At 42.1% G+C, this 22,318-nt stretch overlaps 1 protein-coding gene across 1 annotated transcript in view; it reads right to left on the reverse strand.

Annotated features, from left to right (window-relative positions):
- Window positions 1–3,109: 3,109 nt before the first annotated feature.
- The window catches only part of KIF25 (kinesin family member 25), a 46,531-nt gene continuing 27,322 nt past the window's right edge, over window positions 3,110–22,318 (reverse strand). The window contains exons 7-13 of the mRNA XM_044428372.1: window positions 19,309–19,383; window positions 16,392–16,541; window positions 13,175–13,351; window positions 10,319–10,473; window positions 9,060–9,263; window positions 5,272–5,427; window positions 3,110–3,435 (exon numbers count right to left, since the gene is read on the reverse strand). Coding sequence (XP_044284307.1) covers window positions 3,278–3,435; window positions 5,272–5,427; window positions 9,060–9,263; window positions 10,319–10,473; window positions 13,175–13,351; window positions 16,392–16,541; window positions 19,309–19,383 — 1,075 coding nt within the window. The 3' untranslated portion in view covers window positions 3,110–3,277. The remainder of the gene's footprint in view (window positions 3,436–5,271; window positions 5,428–9,059; window positions 9,264–10,318; window positions 10,474–13,174; window positions 13,352–16,391; window positions 16,542–19,308; window positions 19,384–22,318) is intronic.

Below are 22,318 nucleotides of genomic sequence, written 5' to 3' on the forward strand. Positions count from 1 at the left end.
ATTCTGTGTATTTTGTGAGAAGCTAGCCTGCACCCATGTTCTACTGTACTGTTTTTAGCCAGTGAGTACAACCACAGCAGTGGTTAACCTGTTGACTATCTGGATGTGTTATACTTTTTTTTTGGTGGGGGGGGGGTCTTCTCTTGTGAAAAGAAAATAACAGAAATCCAGGAATTTATTGTACCTGAGCCAGGCCAACATATCTACCAAAAAACAGAAAGTAGCGGCAAAGACCCATGTTTGTTGGCATTCTGGCTCTGGTCTTGTTAATTTTCTTCTGGGTTAAGAAACATTTCAAAAATTACCCTAGTGATGCATGCAGATAAGATTAATAATGATTATATCATATAGCAGGAGGCAAGGTTGTAGGTTACACAAATCTTGCAAAGCAGCCCAGTGTTGCTATTCTCATTTTGCAGAGCGGTGTGTGTCAGAGCCACATATGGCAACTTTGCAGCATAATCCAGTGTTGCTAGTGTTTCAGGGGAATGCAGAAAATGACTGCAGCAGTTGTACGATTTATTCCTGTTTGTGGTTGTGATATTTGTTTATAGCTTTAGGAGAAAGTAAGGTTGCTTACCTGTGGCTGGTGTTCTTTGAGTGGTCACCTGTGCATGCACCCATTTGGGCTCTGCGCCTGCATGGTACCTGCATTCAGGAAGATTTTCCTAGCTAAGCTCAGTATTTTTGGTGGGAGCCTCACCCCCTTTTCCCTAGTATAAATACAAGTGAAAATAGGACAGTTTAAGGACTTTGGGGTTTCCCCTCTCCTGTTCCTAGATTTTTTTTTTCTGCCCCTCAGTCCAAATAAAATTTGGTTAGAGCTCCTGATGCTTTTCGAATATATTAATTTATTTACGTGTATTTATGGGCCACCTGTAATTGCCAAGGCCTATTGCAGCATTCTCTTGCACTAGTGCTGTTCAGTTGTCAGGTTTTTTGCGACTCTGCGTAAGCTTCTAAATGTGATGTTAAGCAATGAAGAACCCGCACAAGGAAAGTGCTCGGGTGTGTTGCAGCAGTGCACAGCATGCATGCCAACGACAACCATGAGCGGCTGTGCAGGTGTGCTCCTCCCCTGAAAACAAGCAGGCAGGCAGACAAACGGCATGGACACCCGTGTAGGGCAGAGTATTGGGAGGGACAGTCAAATGGCTGCAGCCAAGATGCCATTATATCCTGAAATCAAATTAAGGAAATGGAATATAAGGAAATATAGTGAGTTAGTGAGCAAAATTAAAATAATCATTTTAGAGCTGCTGTTTGGAAGCTCTCTTCTCAAGCTAAATTGTCATTATCTGCTCCTTACCAGCAATATCGTGCTAAATGTTTGCTATAATGTGCCTACTGCCAAGGTTGCGGGGATGGGATGGGGGGGTTAGGGCTTCTAATTACATAACAGATTCCTTACTTTGGTTTTAGAAGTATTGCAAACCCACATCTTTGCAATGTGAGAATGGCATTAAGTACTTACAGAGCTAAACTCTACAGAGTGAGATCCTGCCACTTCCAGATGAACAGACTTGCATAAGTGCATGATTGATATTTTTCTGAATGGTTTAGAAAGCATTTGGAGAGTTAGGATACATAGGAATATCATGTATAGATTGCCTTTCATAGGGAAGATGGTTATGAGTGGATAGCTGGGATTTAAATTCCTGCACCAACCCTCTACTTCTGAAAGCTTTCTCCCTTTCCTGCAAATTAATTAATCAAAGCATAATCAATCCTACAACCAATTTCATCTGCACTTCATGAAATCAGAACTTTCTTATAACCCAGTATAACCAGAAACTTGGGAATGAATTTCAGGTGCAGTGGGTAATAGGATACATGCCAACAGTGGGAAGACTGAGCAAAAGAGGACAGAAAACACACTAAAGTAGCAATTGCTTGACTGACTGTCAGGTAGATCATAGTAAAAAACCTGCAAACCATGCTAACCTTGCAGGGTTGCTGGTTGTGTTGTGTGAATGCAGCCACTGAGGCCAGCCCTACATGCAATGTAGGAATCTAGTTTAAAGCATCCTTAAGAGGTATTCAGACTGTCAATTTTTTGTTTGAATACCCCTATAGACAGAGAGTTCACCACTTTCCTAGTCAGTTGGTTCACTTGTCTTATTGCTCTGCCATGTTGGTAAATGCTGATCCTTAAATAATAGGCATATTACAAGCAAACATTTATAAATAGTTTGTACACCCTCAGTAGTATCACCAGTAAGATCTCTTCCACTTGGGGAATCATTGACTATAGCCCAAAAACTGCATGTGTTTTGTTCTGTACAAAAATCCCCAGGCCAGAATTCAGCATTTTCTCCCCCCTTCCCCCCCCACACCACACCCCCCCAAAATACTGTAATGTGTACAAATTATCCAAACATTATTTCATATACTGGCTGATTTTCCATAATTTATTCTGCTTGTTTGTCATAAAAGATACAAAGTGCTGTGTTGGCTTCTGAAACTTGGTTACTTGCCTAGGAGAATCCTTATTCTGAGACTTTATCAAAAATGTTGCATGTAGTTCAGACTTATCTATAGTCTGGTCCTCTGCATGTTAACTCAAGAGTAATAGTTATAGTATAATAGGTTTAAGGGCTAGAAACTTGCTTAAAGAAAGGAAGAAGAATTTCAGGACTGCCTACTCCTTGTTTAAAGAGTGCCTGGTATCTAGGTTACTTTTTAAAGTAATCCCTCATCTTTTAAGCTGTAATAGTTCTAATCTATTACTTTTAATTGCTGATCTGTCTTTTTATTTTTAACATGTTACTGGCTTTTTATTTTCTTGTTAATCCCCCTGAGAACCTCTTTATTGAAAGGCAGTATACAAATACATAAACTAAGCCATAAAAAAATCGCTGCGTTTGTGTACTATGACCGCAATATCTGAAATATACAACCTTCAAACACAGTCTGCCAGCACTTTGTACTGGTACAATCTGGTTCCTCAGTCTTGTTTACTAATAAAATTACATAACCAAGGTTTGAATTGTGGGTGTTCTTGTTTTGCTACTTCTCAGAGACTGGTCTCTTTTATCATCTGATTTCTCTTCCTAAAATAAATAGTTACCGTACTAAACCATCCTGTATGGTATTCCCTTTGTTAATACACCCACTTATTCTTGGAACAGAGATATTATTTAGCATGTTTATAGCTTGCCAGTGCTGCATTGAGGGAGGGTTATTTTAACTGGCAGTTTACATTTTTATGATAACATGATACATTTCAGTCTTAGGAACTCATTAATAATGCTTTAATCCACAGGAGTCTTCTGTCTTATTTGGATCTGCTCAGCACTAGTTGATTTCTTTTCTTGGCTTGCCCTCTCTGAACTTGCTGTGCACGAGACCCAAATCCCAAGGTTTGCAGCGACTCAGTGATGTACTTTTGACTGGGGGAGACACACAACACCAGTAGCAACTTCGCATCGCCCCCTAAGGAAAAATGAACAAGACATAAATTTTCAATGACGTTTCAATAAATCGCAAATGCTGAGAAGCTGACTTGCCCAGAGGTCAGTAGGCCTTGTCAGCTGGCCCCTGAATCCGATTTGAACATAACTGAAATGTAAACGTTCATATGTTTTAAAAAGGTAGAAAAAGCATTTGAGTGTGCCTAAACAGTGCTAAGATTAAACCTTGAGGACCTGGTGGTAGAAGCTGGGAGCCCAGCTAAAACGGCAGGTTTCCGTGCCTGTTTTTAAGAGGCACTGCTTTCACAAAAGTAGGTGAGGGAATCACAGTTTAAAAAGAAGGCATAAATACTTCAAGGAACACACGCAAAGCTACACTACAACTCCAGGTTAAAAACATGATTCTGTTTTCCTGAAAAATCGCATTTTTAAAAACTTGACAGAGCTTGAGTCTGCAGGCTACTTCATTGCCTGTAGTAATTCATAATATCCCTTCCCAGTGCTCACCATCGCAAGTCCTATGCTCCTGCACAGCTCCATTCACTTTAGTGCGGTACACTGGAGAACTTCCCCGTGGGCTGTACCTAAATGCCTTCCACATCTACATAGAAGTACAGCATCATGGTTGCCCAGCATCAGCATGGAGAACACACCTTCAGAAACCCCACACATGTTCAGCCAGAAAAAAGCCCTACAACTTTCAACATTCCACACTTGGCTAAACTTGCATAGAATTGTGCTCTAAACATATTAAGCAATAAAGGAACCGATGCTTCTGAATGCGTGCCATCATGAGCCTGACACTTCCTTTCTTGCCCCAGGCTCCAAAAATACCAGCCAGTTCTATAGTTTATTGGTACTTCACAGGCAACAAGACAATGCAACTCCGAAAGCCCCCTACCAAACTGATGGAGAGCCTCTGCTCATGTAAAGAGTACAAGAGAGTTGAATCCAAACTGGAATATTCCCCGTCTTCCCCTTTCATTCACACTGCAGGCTCTACCCTAAGGGTAGCTCTTGCTGGTGGAGAGACAGCCAGTGAGACCGACACAATCCTTGTAACTGGGTAGCTCGTCTCTCCCAGCACCTCCTCATGGAGTCGGGGAGCCAGCAAAGCAATGGCTCTCCCTCCTTTCCTGAGTGCCCCCACCTCCATAACATGTCTGCTCTCATGGTTGATCTGGGAAACGGGACATCCGCCTTCTGCCCTCTCATTGCTTGTTCCTCAGTGCCTTCCCTTCAGAATCTGCACAGACCCTTGGAAAGGTGGTGAAGGGGGAGTCCCTGTGCCACTCATTCCACTGCCCACAATCCATACAATCATCTCTGTTGCTAATTCTCAAAGTTTTCATAAGGAAAAGAGAACTGCTTTCCTGTCCGTCCAGTATTATGTAGTTTAATGTTCCTAGATGTCCAAATCAGGGATGATGATGATTAAACTGAGCTAGAGAAAGACAGCTAGACAAGGTGTGCACACATGTTGTTCAGGTGGGGCTTGTGTGTCTTTAGCAGCTGCAAGGCAGGTAGATCTTCAGCAGATGCAACTTTTCCTGGTATGACAAAATGATGTGATGGTGTACTCATTTACTTGCAAAAAGTTTTGCTTATCATGCTTATCATGTGCTTATCTGCACAAATTACAGAAGCACATGTTCTTTTTACAACCAGAGGATTTCTGACCTAGTGCCATCTCAGTATAATCACTTATGCTTCTTGCCTTCACTGTTCTATATTAATTGTAGATTTTAAGAACTATGTGAAAATACTACACAGAGGAATGTTTTTAAAGGTATTTTTTTAAATGGAAGAATGCTAAAAAGTAGGAAGTTCAGCTTAGTGTTACTATAGTTATAATCACCGATGGAGTCCTGGAGTAAGTGCGTCAGTTTGCTGTTTCGATATGGAACATGAGACCGCTGCTCTGATATGGCTCCAAGTACATCTGCCAGAGCAGACAAGCTGCGATTAATGAAGGATGTCTCTCTCAGGACTGATCCAGTCACGCCAGACATACCTAGCACAGCGGAAGAAAGCCCATCAATGAGAAAGGGCAAAATTTCTTCAACATGTCCGATATCTTGAATATACAGTATGAAAGAAGATAGCACATTCACTTAAGCTAACATTTTTTGTCTGTTTATCTTTAATTTTTATTATTATTATTACATCATTTATATTTCACCTTTTTTCTTTCTTGCAGGTTACCAAGCCAGCTTATATATCCTCTTTCTCTCCATTTTATTCTTGCAACAAAGCAAAGGGTGTGATCTATGGATGTGATAATTTAAGTAGTCTTAAACTATTTTCTGGCTTTGCATAAAATTGATAGAGACAATGCAACTCTTGCTATAACTTCCATACAGTCTGAACACGGAGAATCTCTTTTTATATCACATTCTAGCATGTTGCACAATTATCCAGCTGGTACAACAGAAGAGTTACAAAATACAGATCTAGCACTGAATATAAGCTTAGGGTTAAAGGTGAAAAAACCTTTTCTCCTTAGGAAAATTCCAAAAATATTTTGAAACTTGAAGTGATATATATTGAAAATACACCAAAAGAGTGCCAGAAACAACTAATCAAGGTCCCTTTTCCAGGTTGAAAACTTGGCACAGTATTTGCAGTGATGGCTAAACAGAGAGGGATGGAACACACATAGGCTAAAATGAACAGCTTTAAAATGTTTCTTCTACAGAGGAACTATTTCTCATATTAGGTTTTTAAAAACGTTTAAATACTTTGAATATGACAGCATAATTAAATACAAACAAATACAAGCCGTGTTTCCATGTTTGTCACTGTTTCATGCTCAGTAAGATGGAACATCTGGCTGAGTCCACATCAGCCTCCACCCTCCACTATTATATCCAGTGCTCCCAGGGTGACTTGTGGGGTTCTTTTATGTATGAAAGTGATAAATGGAAACCTGATTTCCACAAATCGGTCAGATTTTGCAGTGCCTCTTACCACTTTACTGTGATGACTCTGTGATCTTACACTTTACTGTGATCTTTCTGAGAGAGCAATTTTCCATATTTTGGTGAACTAGCCCTGTATCAGACATTCAGAATGTGCTTTCCAGTGTCACACAACTTCCAAACATGCAGTTATGAACAAAGCATGGTTACCTCACCATGTGGTCAATTCCCTTGCACATTGTCTGCCGTGGATTGGAGTGCTCGGGCAGCGTAAGATAAGATATAATTCCTCTACTGAACCCAGAAGGTTTGAACTTGCGGAGAACCTCACATATGGAACAGAGTTCCAGTGTTGCCATAACCTCTCCAGCACAGTGGGGACAGGGCAGTGTCCGGAATGTGCAGCTTGACCACATCCATTTCATTTCATTTGAATGCACACACAGGGCGACGTTGGGCGTTTTCCACAAGAAGGAAACCCACGGACAACTGATACAACTCTAATGTGATTCACCTACCAGTGTCGACTTTGAAAATGCATTCAAATGAAATAGTAACATTGGAAAAAACAGATATTATCAGCAAAAAGCAACTTAAGAATCAGGATAACAGTATACCTTTGCTCCAAGAAAATGCTTGTTAAAGACTGCTTTTGGGGTTAGCTGTAATATGCCTGTTCAGGCAGAAAAAAAAGTCTTACAGTTTGTTTGTTTGTTTGTTTGTTTGTTTAAAACTTTTCTATACCATCCCATACTTAAAAGTCTCAGGACAGTTTACAGCAATTAGTCCAAAAAAACCCCCAAAACCCAGTAACAATAACAATTGCCCAGCATCCATTAAAATATAGACTCATCACTAAAACAAATTACCAATTAAAATACTGGGCAAATGAAAAGGCTGGCTGGGGAATGTTGGGAGTTGTAGGACTTTTTCCCATATCTAAATAGGAATAGGATTGCACCATAAATATGTTTTTAAACATTTCACTATGTCTAGTTGAAGTTGTTCTGAAATTCATGCACTCCTATTCAAGAACAGAATTTAGCTTGCAACTCTAAGCAGACTTATGTGGGAGTGACCCCACTGAACAGAGTTGGATTTGATTCTCAGTCAACATACTTAGGATTGCAGTGTTAATTTATTTATTATGTAAAATGCTGGCCAAGACAAATTAATGTTAATCACTGCAGCTCATTAAAGATGCTAAGTGGTACCACCTGGAGATCTGGTCTTTCAAAAGAACAGACCATCCAAAGTTTGCCCTCAGTAAACAATGGAAATATGCACTATTGCTCAACTGCATATTGGTTGGGGGGGAAGCTTAACACCCACAACAAATAAAATATGTATCTTTAAAAGCGATCTTTAAAAAAATAACAGTGACCAGGGGAAAGAACTTGGCAGCAAGATAAAGGTCTCTTTCATAACATGGGTTCAGTTTTCAAAACATTATTCCTGGAATGCTACGTCTGACTGAGTGGCTTTTCTTGGTAAGGAAGCTTGTCCGTTAGGAAATAAATAATCAAGTTTCTGAAAGGGAAGAAAAACACTTGGCCAGGGGGTGGCAAAGAAAACAGGAAATTATTTACATGATCCCTCCTGGTATTGTTTTTCATAAGGAGGCTGAAGAAACCATACTTGAATTATGACAATTTTGACAAATACTTGATGCATTTAAACCATTTGTGGATTTTAAAGAGTCTTAAATTACAGGCATTCCTAGGTGGTTTAACACTGAAAAGGAAGACCCATTACCAACAGCCTGCACAAACCTTTATTCTGTCCACAGGTGGGCACTGAGCAGAGGAACTGGAGAGCCAACTGGGTACTCTGCAAGCAAACTGGAGTGCCTGTCCTTCGGCAGGGTGCCCTCTCCCCTTGTTCCTCGCGGCGAGTTCAGGTCAGGGGCCAGGCATGGCTTACGGCATATGGAGGCATAACAAACGCATCCTCCACGTGCCTGTGCTCATGTAACGGAAACAGTACCGCCCACCAAAGAGAGAAGGGGCATCAGCGGGCTTGGGGACCTTGAGACTTGCGATGAGGACTGAACCTCTCAACAGCCATGGGGTGCTGAGTAACTGGGGACGGGGACAGAAACACGGGAACGGTAAGGAGAACGGACGAAGTAATGGGCTGGACAGGAGACTTCCCACTGTAAAGTTCTGTTGGAGATTTTGCTTGCTCCTATAGATGTTTCATGTAGATGTTAAACAGCACGGAGGACACAATAGAACATCACTGACAAGGAACAGAGAAATAATCCCCCAGCATCACTTTCTGAAATTGGCCGGACAGTAGAAGCAGAACCACTGCAGTGCAGTACACCTGTCTCCCAGCTCAGATAGTCTGTCTGGAAGAATCTGATGGTCAGTGGTACCGAAGCCTCCGAGAACCCCAGGAGAGTCAGCAGTGGTGACCAATGTTGGAGTTACCTAGCGCTCTCTGCCCTTTTCATCAACTCATGTGAGACGGGCCATTCTGAACCAGCACCTGGGTGCTTCTCTGTGCCCATTAGCCTGAGTTTCTATACCACTGAAGAAGATCTTTAAGCTAAAGATTCATTTGGTCTTGCTCTTGCTTTTAATAACGGTTTAGGATCCATAGCACAGAATAGTTACAATTGAATCTGTCTATTTCTGTTTGTAAGTCTGTCCTTAAATAGATAAAACTGACTCCTTCATCTCATAAGACTTTCACCAGTTTTATTGAAACCTTGACTTACCAACGCATTCGCTGCCTGCCAAATCTACCAGTTGAAGCTTTGTTCTCATTTGCTTTACCTTCTCCACAGATTCACTAACCGCCTGTGCTGGCGAAGAAGCTCTGGCAGGATTGAGGGGCTTGTCATGGTTCCTTGAGTGGGGAGAGGTGAATAAACGTTCTTTAACCACCTGTGGACTGGAATGGTCACCTGCCCAGGGAGTAACTGGATGATGGCAAGAAAAACCAAGAGGAACATTTACTTCCAAATCCACAACAGTGAAGTAAGATACACGGGATGTTTGAGTTAGTGCAGGAGAATGTCAAGGCATTTGTAGGGTTGATTGCTTCTGACTGGAGACAGTTCTGCTAGCAGAACAGCACAAGGCAATCCTACCCTGGAGAGTGTGGTGAAAAGGAAGGGGTTGGTGACACCTCAAACACCAGCCCAGTAGCACCTACACCCAGTTCAAACCTGCATGGCCATTTCTTTGAATTTGCAGTGAAACTGAAGAGCAGTGACCTGTATCTACCATTCATAAAACCAGACACAATTGCGGGGGGGGGGGGGGGGTTGGTTTTTTTTCTTGTTTTTGGGCGGGGGGCTTACATTACTCTTGTCTTCACCCAGATAAATGTCAGCAGGATCGGTCCTGCTTAATTTCTGCTTGCTGTAGGCTGTCACATTAACTGGGGTGGGAGAAAGCAAGCAAGACCCGCTCAGTTACGACCCTGGTTCCATGCAAACCTGCCCTTCAGGGCACAGTTTTTAAAGAAGAAAACACAGATTTTCCTTTTAAATCTTCACAGTGCTTTATGCATCTTTTCCATGTGTAGTCTGGATTATTTCGCTAGTTTATGCTTAAGCAGTTTTTGTTATGTATTGGGTTTTCTAGTTGATAGTAAGATTTTATCATTCTGTTTTTTATGATGGTGTTCTTTTTACATCCTACAGACATAAGGCATTTAGATCTTTGACTAAAGTAGATGGAGTAGCAAATCAAGAAGAGTGAGGAGAAATCCCCAGGCTTAAGCCAGGAAGGCATGTGCTCGCATTACTCCCAGAATTCCTCAATAGTGATTCTCGGGTTTTTCTCCAGCCTGAATTTAAACAATGGGAAATGGTGGCAGTGAGCACCAACTGAGAATTCAGTTACAGCACAACACAGTCTGATTACATTTCAGATGTGCTTTAGAGGTTAAATATGCTGAAGTAAAAACAAAGCAAGTGTGGAGGCTTCCCTAGTGACCCTGGAAGTGTCTTATAAACAAGCTACTCACCCAAGTCATCCTCCAAGGCAGCCTTTGTTGTTATAGTCAGGGTTAGCACAAGATGAGAACGTGAGGAATGAGCATGAACAAGTGTTGGGTGTGTGACCCTTAACTGCAGGCCTTTATGAACTAGCTCCAGGAATTCTGCAGCATCTTCCACAGGCCTTAAAAAACAGAATGTTTTAGTGAAATTAGAACATGCACGCATGCACACACACATGAAATATTGGTGCAGTTCTGCTCATTCTTCCTGCCCCTTTCCTCATGAAATGTTCTCATTTCCTTTTCACCTAAACCAGAGGTGAGGAAACTGTGTCCATGCAGATATTGTTGGACTACAATTGCCATCATCCCTGACCATCAGCTATGCTGGCTGGGACGGGTGGGAGCCCAGCAACATCTGAAGGAACACAGATTCCCTGCCTCAGGTTCATAGCATCAACAGTTACATTCAGCAAAATAATCTAGAAGTCTTAATGATATACCCTGCATAACTTAGGTGGTTCAGTGATAGAACACCTTCAGTATTAAGCTGTGGAAATTAATTTTAACCCCAATATGTTGATTTAAATTGTAACAATCTACTGGTAGGTCTCAAATTTGTACTTAAGTTACTTACTGTAGCATGCAATTGCATTGCAAATCAGTGGAAACTTCACAAGCCCCTACAAAAAATTAAGGAAATGTGAGAACCAAAGTGGACTTTCATTCTGGTTCATGCATGAGTTATATGTTGTTGGTTGTGATGTGCAAACCCAGCTCTCTGCACCACTGAGGGTTAACCTAGAGTCCGAGCCGAACAATAAGGCATGTGTTCAAACTCTGGGTTGTGCAACCCTTGACAACCCAACGTGCCACATTCAGATGTTGCAAGAAGCAACTCAGGAGCAGGGTGTGTGGGTTGTTTCAGAAAGTGGATGGCAAGCACTAGAAAGAAGGAAGCAGCATGTGCTTTTACACGGAGCCCAGGCTAATTTCAGGGGGAAGGAGAAACACACTTGGAAGGCTTTCCATGCTTTATATGTGTGAAGCAAATTGATTACAGATGAAAGATTACTCAAAATCCAGTAGCTTACTTTAGACTTTGGAGCGTAAGGGTGGTCGAGCAGCATGGCTTCCCTTATTTTAGTTTCTCATTGTTAATTTTTACTGTATAAATTGTTAATATTGCATGTTTATTAATATCTTGCCCTCTATATGTATTGAATTTAAGACCTACATTCTATATAAACATTTTTCCAAAAGGGGCCTTTTCTTCCCTGTGTTTTAACTCTAAAATACAAATTTAAAAGACTGTAATAAAAGTACAGCCTCCTAAGGAAGGAAAAGAACAAAACATTGCTTCTGCCAGTTTTTCACCACATGACACAAATTCCAGCTTGCAGAAAATTTCTCCTCCACTAAGTTTCAGAAGACCAATTACTAACTTGGATAAAACAAGGATGATACTGCAAGCCTCTGAAAGTTCAGATATTAGAGGCAGCTTGGCTGAGACTATGAGCTGCAAAGAGAGCAATGAAGTGTGTAGCACATGCCTTATGGAAATGCAGAACTGAGACAGACTGCTTTGCTGAGGATGAGGATGAGGAAGACTTAATGGAATGCATTACATTAACATTAATATGTGGTATACTCTAGGTAAATTAATTTTATTCAATGGCAACCACCACCTTTCCTTATTTAAGAGACAGGCTGCACTTACTGCTCAGCAGACCTTTACACAGTTCTAGAAACTTAATTTTAGCCATTGCTTAGCCACTGCTGGTCAACTAAGAAGCAGCACATTCAGAAGCTATTTCTTGGTAAAGCAGCCAAGAGGTAAAGGTGTGACATGAGCCCAATTCCTACAAGCTGTATTAACAGATGACAAAAAACCAACAGTGTTTGCTCAGTCTCATTTTAACTTGATCTCAAGTGAAATTAAAGAGTAAAGCTTACAATATATAAAAAAGGCTCATAATCTGATTTCCCATTTCTAGCTCTGAGCAAAACATACATTTATTACTCTAAAGTTGGTTTTTATTACACTGAATGCTAAACATTTGTTCAAAATACAGTGCACCTAGAATATTAAATTTAGGAAATATTCAAACCCTGATTGTGGAAAGAACAATTTTAGTCTCTCTGTGGTCCCCACTTTTCCATGGGGTGATCAGTGTATGCAGAATATAGGCCTAGACAGAGAGAATTAAAAGTCTGCTCAACCCTCCAGCACATTTGGTATATTTTTAAATCAAGGGGGTTTTGGCAATACTAGAAAACCACATAAACAAAGCTCAAGTGGTCTGCTTATGTTAGTGAAACCCACAGACAAAAATACAGTCTTAAATTATCTCCTTTGTGAACATGGTATATTATAGTTTACAAAGGAAATAAAAGGCTTGTTGTGTCTGACTTTCAGTCATTTCCCCCTCTGCACTCCAAAGAGTAGAAGAACTGTTGCGCACTGGGGCTGCAGGAGCTTAAAAAGAGGGGGACAACCCCTCTTTCCCACTGGGAAGAGAACAAGTTTTGTGTTTTTCTGGAATTCCAGCATAAGCAATAGCTTTAAAAGCAGCAGCAGCAGCTCATCTCCAGAAGGCCTTTCTAATTTTCTACTATGGTAAGTTTCCAATTATAAGCAAACTGACACTACAGCCACAGAAGGCAAATAGATTATGAGATTTGCAGCATCCTGGAAAACTTGAGCTGACGAGATCAACAGGAGAGGGGGCATTCAGAAGAGGTGAGGTTACCAAGTCACAAATCAGTATGGAAAGTGAGCCAATGCGAACGACGTTCAGAGCTAACATTGTGTGGCGCTGGCACGTGCGTCATCGTCATTCTTTGCCAAGAATGTGGCCGTGGACCCACCCAAGTACTCACTCGTGGGTAAGCAGTGGGATGTCACTCTTCCCCTCCTTGTTTGTGATGATGTCCCTTCTGACACCACTAGTCCTTCCAGAGTTGTCTTTGGCCAGAAGATCAAACACTTCGTTGTTATAGACTTCTACAACCGACACCTCAACACAATGGCTTTCGAGTGGCCTTTCTGAAAGAAGTCTGGGAAATAGTAGCAAGGTGGGGTTGGTGGGGGCGTGGGGGGGGCGGTTAAGAGACGGTAACAGAACTCTAAGTAAACAAAGCCTGTGATCCAGGCAACTATTATAGCCTGATTGAAGTGCTTATCTAAATACCAACGATCTGTAACCCTGGGCATTCCCTTTTCTGAAAAAAAGCGGGCACTTTTAAAATCTGACCAAGCTCCTACGGCTGTGGCTTTGATATCTTGGAACAATCTTGACTGCACACTTTATTTTCACATAGTCTGAGAAAATGTCATGAATAGATACTCTATTCCCAAGTAGTATCTCTTATGAAAAGCAGAACTTGAAAAGAAAAACAGACTTGTTGAGTAAAGTAGCAAGCAGGGGGCCAAGGCATTGCGAGATTCACATTTTTAACATTGAAAATACAGCACAGCGATTTCCAGATGGTGGGCCAGTGTCCAGCAGCAGACTGCTGGTGGGTCACCAGGCTCCTGTAGGCAGTGAAGTGAGAGACAGCAAGCAAAGCTCTGCAAGACGGGAAGGATACACTCTCCAGAAGACGGACCACCAATTCTGGCTCTAAACACCTTACTGCACACGTGTCGGAAGCGAAAATATAGCAAACTGTGTCACTAGGTGCCAGTTAAAGTCAAGACAGTTAATTGTATGCAAGCAGAACACTCCACACTGCACTCTTGCTTTCCCACTAGGTTCCTACAACAAATGTGGGGAGCAGCACTGCATCCCCCCACTATGGGCAACCAATAGGAAAGGGTTATCATCAACTTGTTACTGAGGTTTATCAGTTCAGTCTTCCTGAACACACAAGGTGAGCCGCAGCTGGTATTCCGCACAGAAGGCTGCAGTTTGACACATGTTCAAATCTTGCTCGGACACATAAAGCAGCATTGGGAAGTCACTGCCTCCTAGGGATCTTCCTGCTCCCAGAATTCTTTTTTTTATGACAGATGTGGTTATCTTTTGTGACCAAAAGGTGTTCTATAAATAGTTTTAATAAATAATAAATCAATGTTTCTGTGGGCTAATTGTTACAGAGTTGGTAATGGAATATATTGCCAGCAGGCCATAAAAATTGCACCCAAATACTTTATTCTGTCCCGGTTAATTTAACTTTTAGTTCCAAAGAAACAATAACCTTCACTTTTATCAGAACGTACTAGCTTGGATCCAGCAATGCTTTTCCATGAATCAAAGGCTTTTCCCATGAGTTGCAAAGCTTTTCCTGCCTTAGCACAAGAGCCTCCTGTGAGAAAACAGGACGCCTGCTTGTACAGGCAGTTCGCAATCCCTTGCACAGGGTCTCATGCACAACCTCCCAGGGTGCTGGCTTGCAGAACTTGCACAACATTTTGAGGCGTGTGCTTGGGCCACATCAGTGTTGTGCAGCGCTGCCTTCCACTTCTCATACAATGGTTTGCAGTATACTATAGCCACCAAGAATTTTTCCCCCTGTTGTTTATCTGGATTTAACTTATTAGCTGGGTTTGCATGGCATGCAACCCATTGCCTGTAAGTGGTGAGTTTTTGTGTTGCCCACTTCCCACAGGGACCGTCTCTCCTGGAGGAGCTGGAGACTTGGGGAAGCCTTGAAAAGTACTGAGCGCTGTTAGGTCGACACTTAAAACCAGAGGATTACCTTGCTCTGGAGGTGATACTGGCACCACCTGCTTTCAGGGCATGTGCTTTTACCACCTTTTCCCCTTTACTTTCAGTCGACAACTGGCAACTGTGCGCCTACATGCACTCTCAGTGTGTCAGTTTCCATGTGTGTGACCCACTCCCTTTCAGAGCTCCATCTGACAGCTGAAACGTTACAAGACTGTTGACAAGACCAGGCTGCTCATATGAGACAGCAGTAAGCATTGTGTATCTATGAAAGACTGACAATCGTAAGGGTGGTAGCAGTAATTAAAATGACTGACATAGCTGTGGAGCTTTAAGACGCTGAAAAACACTCCCCAAATTATGTTAGTTTGAAGCTCCTACAAATTTAAAAAATGGTGAAGAAACGTAGTGATTGGAGGAGGGAGGGGTACACAAGACACTCTCTGCCACAAGGGACACTGGGATATTGACTGGAGGCAGGGGAAAACAAGCCATGGTGAGCCCAAACCTCTGTTCCACAAACCCACTCTGTGAGCCTTGCTCGCAGAATAGCTTAGCCAGTCATGCAAATGAGCCTGTTATCAGGGTTTAGCCAAACTGTGCACTTGTTCACTTATTCATTAGTTTTTACTAACAGAAACTCACTTATTCATTAGTTTTTACTAACAGAAACTCACTTATTCATTAGTTTTTACTAACAGAAATTCATTCACATTTTTTCTCCCATGAATCCTTGCAATCGCACAGTCTGAATCAGTATCTAAAGGGGCACACAGAAGCCTGCATGCACATCTGGCATTATTTTTTTAAAAAGTCTGCTCCCAAATTCAAAGAACAGCCTCATAATTGTAATAAGAGGAAGCTCATAACTACAGTGAACGTACAAAGCACTGATTGAGAACCACAAAGAACAATAAGGGAAAAGAGAAAATGCCAGACATTGCAATGACGATGGGATAGTGCAGAAAAACCATGCCGGAAATACCACAAAAAGAGAATTATAAATAATGCTAAATGCGGAAATGGCAACAAATGCTTGCCAACTGATTTTATATATGCATATTGATAACTGGATTAAATAGCCACACTGAATTAATCACAGTATCACAATTAATCAACATTAATGTGAAACAAAAAATATTAAAATGCCGCCCATCTGACTCTTCCTCTCTCTTTCAGAAAACTGAGATCCAGTATAGAAAACTTGTTGATAACATTCCCAATCATGGTGTGGTGTGGTGTTTTTTAGGCAAAGTGCCTTCTAGGATGCTTTCTTATTTTACTTTGTTGTGGATTGTTGGCTTTTTCTGCTCTCACCTGCATACCACTGTTACGCCTCTCCTGGAGAATCTTTGTGTTCAGAGGCACATAAAAACTCACTGCATGAAAGAAATAAAAAAAGTAGTGCAATTCGGTGTCACCAGTACCTGAACACTTCTTCAGTGGCTCTAGGAATAATTCCTAACTCTGGATCATCTTCCATAGGGAAAAAGAAATTATCATCAGAATGTGGGCCCAACATCGTGTATGTTTTTCCACTCCCAGTCTGCCCATAAGCCATAATACACACGTTGTACCTGCAAAGCAAAAAGGTAGCAAGTTCTTAAAATTGTTACTAATGATCTAATCCAGAAGTTGGAGGAAGTCACTGTTTCTGATTTTCTAACAACTCCACACAACATCTTCCCACCAACACGGCAACTCCTTTTGTTGTTGTTCAGTGAAGTCGTGTCCGACCCATCGCGACCCCATGGACAGCATTCCTCCAGACCTTCCTATCCTTCACCATCCCCCGAAGTCCACTCAAGCTCACACAAACTGCCTCAGTGACTCCATCCAGCCACCTCATTCTCTGCTGTCCCCCTCTTCTTTTGCCGTCAATTGTTCCCAGCATTAGGCTCTTCTCCAGGGAGCCCTTCCTTCTCATTAGGTGGCCAAAGTATTTGAGTTTCATCTTCAGCATCTGGCCTTCTAAAGAGCAGTCAGGGTTGATCTCCTCTAGGACTGACCGGTTTGATCGCCTTGCGGTCCAAGGGACTTGCAGGAGTCTCCTTCAGCACCACAATTCAAAGGCCTCAGTTCTTCGGAGCTCAGCCTTCCTTATGGTCCAGCTTTCACAGCCATATGTTGCCACTGGGAAAACCACAGCCTTGACTATACAGTGGTACCTCGGCTCATGAACGCCTTGGTTCATGAACAAATCGGGTCACGAATAAAAATTTCATTAAAATTTTGAGCTGGGTTGCGAACTCTGCATTGGGTGGTGACCAAGATCGCAGCCATCTCCCCCCCACCCTGCCCCCAAGAGGGGAGATGTCCACAATCACAGTTGCTTTCGTGCAGGGAAGGCGTGCATGATCACAGGCACGCTCCTGCAGGAAAGCCAGGCACAATCTCGCGGCTGTGCTGTGCTTTATCTTTCAAATGAAGCAATCTTTGTGAACAAGATTGTTACTACAGCTGGAGTGGTGTCTGATAAGAGTGCTGGGGGCAGGGAGAGTGGCGGCTAAAATTACTCTGTGAACCAGATCCAGCTCATGAGATTTCTGCTGAACATCCCTACCCTGCAGTAAAATCCCCTAGCCTTTCCCTTCCTTTCCCGTCCTTTCCTTTCAGCACTCTTATTTTGGCCATTCACTGAAGACTCCCAGACTGTACTTGCCTTCAGGCTGACACAACAGAAAATAGAAAGCAGGCAGGGAGGGAAGAGGAAAGAAGATACTAAATAGTAGTTCTTACAGTGATGGACTGACATGGAAACAGTTCAGAGAGTGAGAGTATGGGATGGCTCGGCCTTCAGTAAAACCGAGAAAATGGCCATGCTCCTTTCTTCTTCCCTCTGCTGCAGCCTGATGGAATGCTGATACCTGGTGATGCCCGAGAAAGCAAACTCCCAATAGAGTCATCCTCTCAGCAGATTGCATTATAGAGATGCATTCCCCCAAACTGCAGAATGGGCCTGCCTCTTTAGATACCTCCTGGCAGTGTTCCAGGAACCACCTTGACACAGAGTTGAAGAAAATGGCATGCAGTGCAAAGGAAAAGCATGGCTATTCAGATACAGTACGTGTACACAGACAAGCACACAAGGGGAGTAACTGCATGACTGAGACACGGGAAGAGGAAAGAAACTGCAGGGCATTGCAGACGCAGCACTCAATATTTGGAAGGTTCTCTTGAAAAACAAAAGTCTGTGCAGTATCCATGCTCTTCTGGGCTAGCAAGGAGGCTAGCCAGCATTTGAAAAGAAAAAAGCAAGATGCCTATTATGTTCCATTGTTCATTTAGAGCAGTTTGTGAATAACTGGCGGCATATTTGGTAGAAGAGGGAGGGTTCCAAGATTTAATTGAAGATATCTAAGGAGCCATGGCCTCCAATTCAACCATGGTGCAAATCGGTGAGCTGCAGCCGATTGTCTAATACAGGATGTCAGCCTTCAAGGACACTGATTTTGGATTGCATTTCTAGTGCAGAAGCCTCACCAAGATTCTTCTAAGGCTTCCCAGCATTCCAGCTTATGTAGAGAGCCTCCGCAGATACATAAGGCTCTCCTCTTCAGACAGGCACCCACGCAAGGGGAGACCAATGCTTGCAGTTGGAACACTCATTTCCTCATGTGCTGAGTGTAGCCAGAATGGGTACACCTGAATAAGTCTTTAGTGTTTCATGCTTCTAATAAAGAAGGGGCACGTAGGCTCCAATTCAATACGTTGCATCTGTTCCATGCTATACAGAACACAAGCTGATCAAAAACATGGATGGTATAAGGAGTTCATCTTTTCCAGACCCACAATCTGCTTTTGCTTAAATTGAGTATCCCCCAAAAAGGACCAAAGTAGTTCTGTTTCTAACAACAGAACATTTCCTGAAGGGCTGTGAAAAAGTCATGTTTCAAGGCCGCAATTTTAAACAGAAGCTGGCTTAAGGCAGATGATGTTTCCCCCATCTGTGCGCACCAACTGCGCTGGGGTTGGTAGAAAGCCTGCTTATTTGTACAGAAAATCGAGGGATTGAAATCTGGGGAAAACAGTGAGCATCTTCTTGCCTCCCCCTCCTTCTCTTCAAGAAACAATACTCAAAGGAAGAGGCAACACTGCGTTACTGATTCCTACTAGTAAGCGCTATATTTAGTACGGTCCTGTTCCATCATACGGTCTTTAATTCACAGCAGTTTTAATATGCCAGACTATCATTCGGGAAACAAGGCATTTGTCCTACTCCTGCAGCAAGCGTAGTATCTTCCCAGTAGGTTTTGTAGTATGTCTGCTTCATTTTTAAAAAATGCCCCCCGCCAAGGTTACTGTTATCCCACCAGAAGTGTTTGCTCTCACTTTTCAACTCACCCATCCAACAGAGAGGTTAGCAAAGGAGAGACATCTGCAAACACCGTCGCTTGTGAATCAGCAGGGCTGTATACTCTGGAGAGGAAAAACGTGGTTCAGTCATTGTGGGGAAAAGGTATAGACAGTGAATGGAGAACATGAAGGAAAAGGAGTAGCTTTGTTCATTGTCATCTTGGTATTCATTTAACAGTACTTGGTTTCTTCAGAAGGACTAACATCTAAGGAGGAGAATTGCTCATGCCTACGCTGAAGCTGGTTTAGACATCAGGAAATTAAACAGAGGGAAAGTTGAGCCACAACTCTGCTTCAACGGCCAGATGCAAGGAATTTTAAGTGCTCTGGACAATGCCAAGTCTTTAGGTCATTGTCAAATCCAGGCCATTGTTCAAAGCGTATGAGCTTTATGCAACTTTCCTTTAGACTAAAATGGTCAAACTGCATTTTATAATGAAGGAAAAAAAACTAAAGAAAATGCCAGGTTAGTTGTTTGGCCTTATTTTAATCTGTTTCTTATATTAACATCCCAGGTTTTTCCTGCAAGGAATGCAAGATAGGTAATATCATAAACCTTCGATATTTTCTGCACAACAATCCTGTGAAGTAGCTTAGACTGAACATCAGTCAATGGCCAAAGTCACTTAGTGAGTTTCATGGCTGGCTAAGATCTCCCAAATTGCAGTCCAGCACTCCAACCACTGTGCCATGCTGGCTCTCTGGTAAACACATATACCCCTACCTTACATTTATGGCATATGCAAATACAACAAAGGCAACTTCTTAACTGTGGTTAAGATACTCCTGTCTGAAATAATTCCCCCTCCTCCAGCAGCCCTGGCCATGACTGAATTTGATGCTGGCACTGAAATCAATCAGAGGCAAGAGCAGCTAGTTCCCTCTTAATGAGGATTTGAAATCCAGGGTTTTTAAATTATGTTTGCATTCTGCCCAATAGCATAACATTCTGGGTGGCTTATGTTAGAAAAAGAAAAAACAGTTTAAATAAAAAAATAAAGCATTACCCTATAAAATTAAAGGTAGCATAATATAGCAACAGAAAACAAAACTCACAGCAACCACTGTGAGATTTTAAACACAGATTTTGAAACTGAGAGGCCCAGACTACATGTGTAACTTAACAGACCTGGGTGAATCACAGAAGAGTAGAGCTGGGAGGAGCCAAGAAGGCCACCAGGTCCAACCCCCTGCTGTTGCAGGACACCAAGTTACACCATCCCACTCAGATGGCTGTCCAGAATCACCTTGAATGTCTCTAGTGTGGGAGAGGCCACCACCTCTCTAGGCAGCCGGTTCCACTGTCGTATTGCGCTGACAGTGAGGAAGCTTTTCCTGATGTCCAGCCTGAATCTGGGTGGTCGCAGCTTGAATTGATTATTCCATGTCCTGCACTCTGGAAAAAGGTCTTCACTTTGGAAAAGACCAAAGATATGGAGCACAAAAAACTTCTCCCGGAAGGCAAAAGAGGCTGCTACTGGAGTGACACTATTGGACAGGTTTATTAGACTTGCAGCAGGACCTCTGAAGGTGATCTTAAATTAGAGTTATGAGAGGAGGAAGTATTTCAGATAGCCTGGCTCCTAGCCATTAAAGGCTTTTAAGGTTAAAACCAGCACTTTAAATTGGACCTGGAAACCAACTGGGACCCAATTAGTGACAAAGAACAGGCATAATGCCGTCGTTATTTGCTTTTCGGTGCCAGGCGAAGACCTTTTTATTTAAGCAGCATTTTAACTGTTAGTATTATTTGATCTTATCTGGCCAGGGCGGCTTATTTGATATTGGATTTTTTGGATTTTTAATGTTTATATTTACTGTAATTTATTGTTGTAAGCCGCCCCGAGGCTTCGGCGAATGGGGCGGCATAAAAATGTTTTAATAAATAAATAAATAAATAAAATAATATGGTCAAATGGCGAGGCTCAATCAGTAGCCCTCTGGCCCCATTCTGGACCAATGGCAGTGCCCTAACTTTTCTTAAAGCACCCATAATGCACTGCAATAGTCTAAACAGGTTACCAGAGCATGGGTAGCTGTAGCCAAGCAATTTCCATCCAGGTAGCAAGTCAGTTTAAGGCACTTCATTCAATAGAGGCCACCTGAACATCTAAGAACAATGCTGAAGCAACTCCAGAGAGAAAAGCTTATCTTTATGCCACTGACTTTTGTGTTAGACAATGGTTTTGGAAAGTGATATCAACAGAATCTATTTTAATGTGAACTGAATAACTGAAATCAAACAATGACCCCTTTGTTTATTTATTACATTTCTATATCATCTAATAGTCAAAGATCTCTGGGCAATTCACAATTCCAATCAAGAAATATAACCTAAGAAAAAATATGAAGGTTTAAAACTATAGTATAAAAGCAAAAACCAATACAAAGGTTTAAAATACAGTAACAGGTTTAAAATTACTGGGGGGAAAAACAAAAGTTTGCACAACACAATATTCCATTATGGCTTAATTTACCTGTAAGGAGCTGCAGTGTGTGTAGGCTGCCACTGTGAATATGCAAGCCCTGCTCAGGGATTGCCATGGCTTGCCCTGTTATCTGAACCTGGGTGGTCGGGGTTATTGGAAGGTTAAACAACCTTCATACAACCCTAAAACATACTGCCAGTTTTATTCATAATGACAGATGACAAGTGCCCTGGTAACCCAAAGTTAAATAAATCATGACAGGCAGTTACACCATTGGAAACAGATTGATAACCTTATTTCCAGCTTGGGTTTTAAAGGGGCCCAATCACCCCATAGTGATCAGATACTGATACAGAAAATAAATGGCAGGATTAACAGTCAAGGGATCCTTAAGGTTACAATGGCATCAACTGCATGTTAAGAAGATTTAGAAGGCAGTGTCATTAAGGAGCAATGAAACTGAAAACTGAAGTACTCAGTGAGTAGCCTACAATATCACTTTTCTAGATCTGTCTCATCCTCTGGTAGCACTTGTACCAGATGGATCACGCCACAGGACTGCTGCTAGA

This window comes from Varanus komodoensis, unplaced genomic scaffold (genome assembly GCF_004798865.1).
Source record: "Varanus komodoensis strain SLA01 unplaced genomic scaffold, ASM479886v1 scaffold1, whole genome shotgun sequence".
Taxonomy (NCBI): Eukaryota; Metazoa; Chordata; class Lepidosauria; order Squamata; family Varanidae; genus Varanus; species Varanus komodoensis.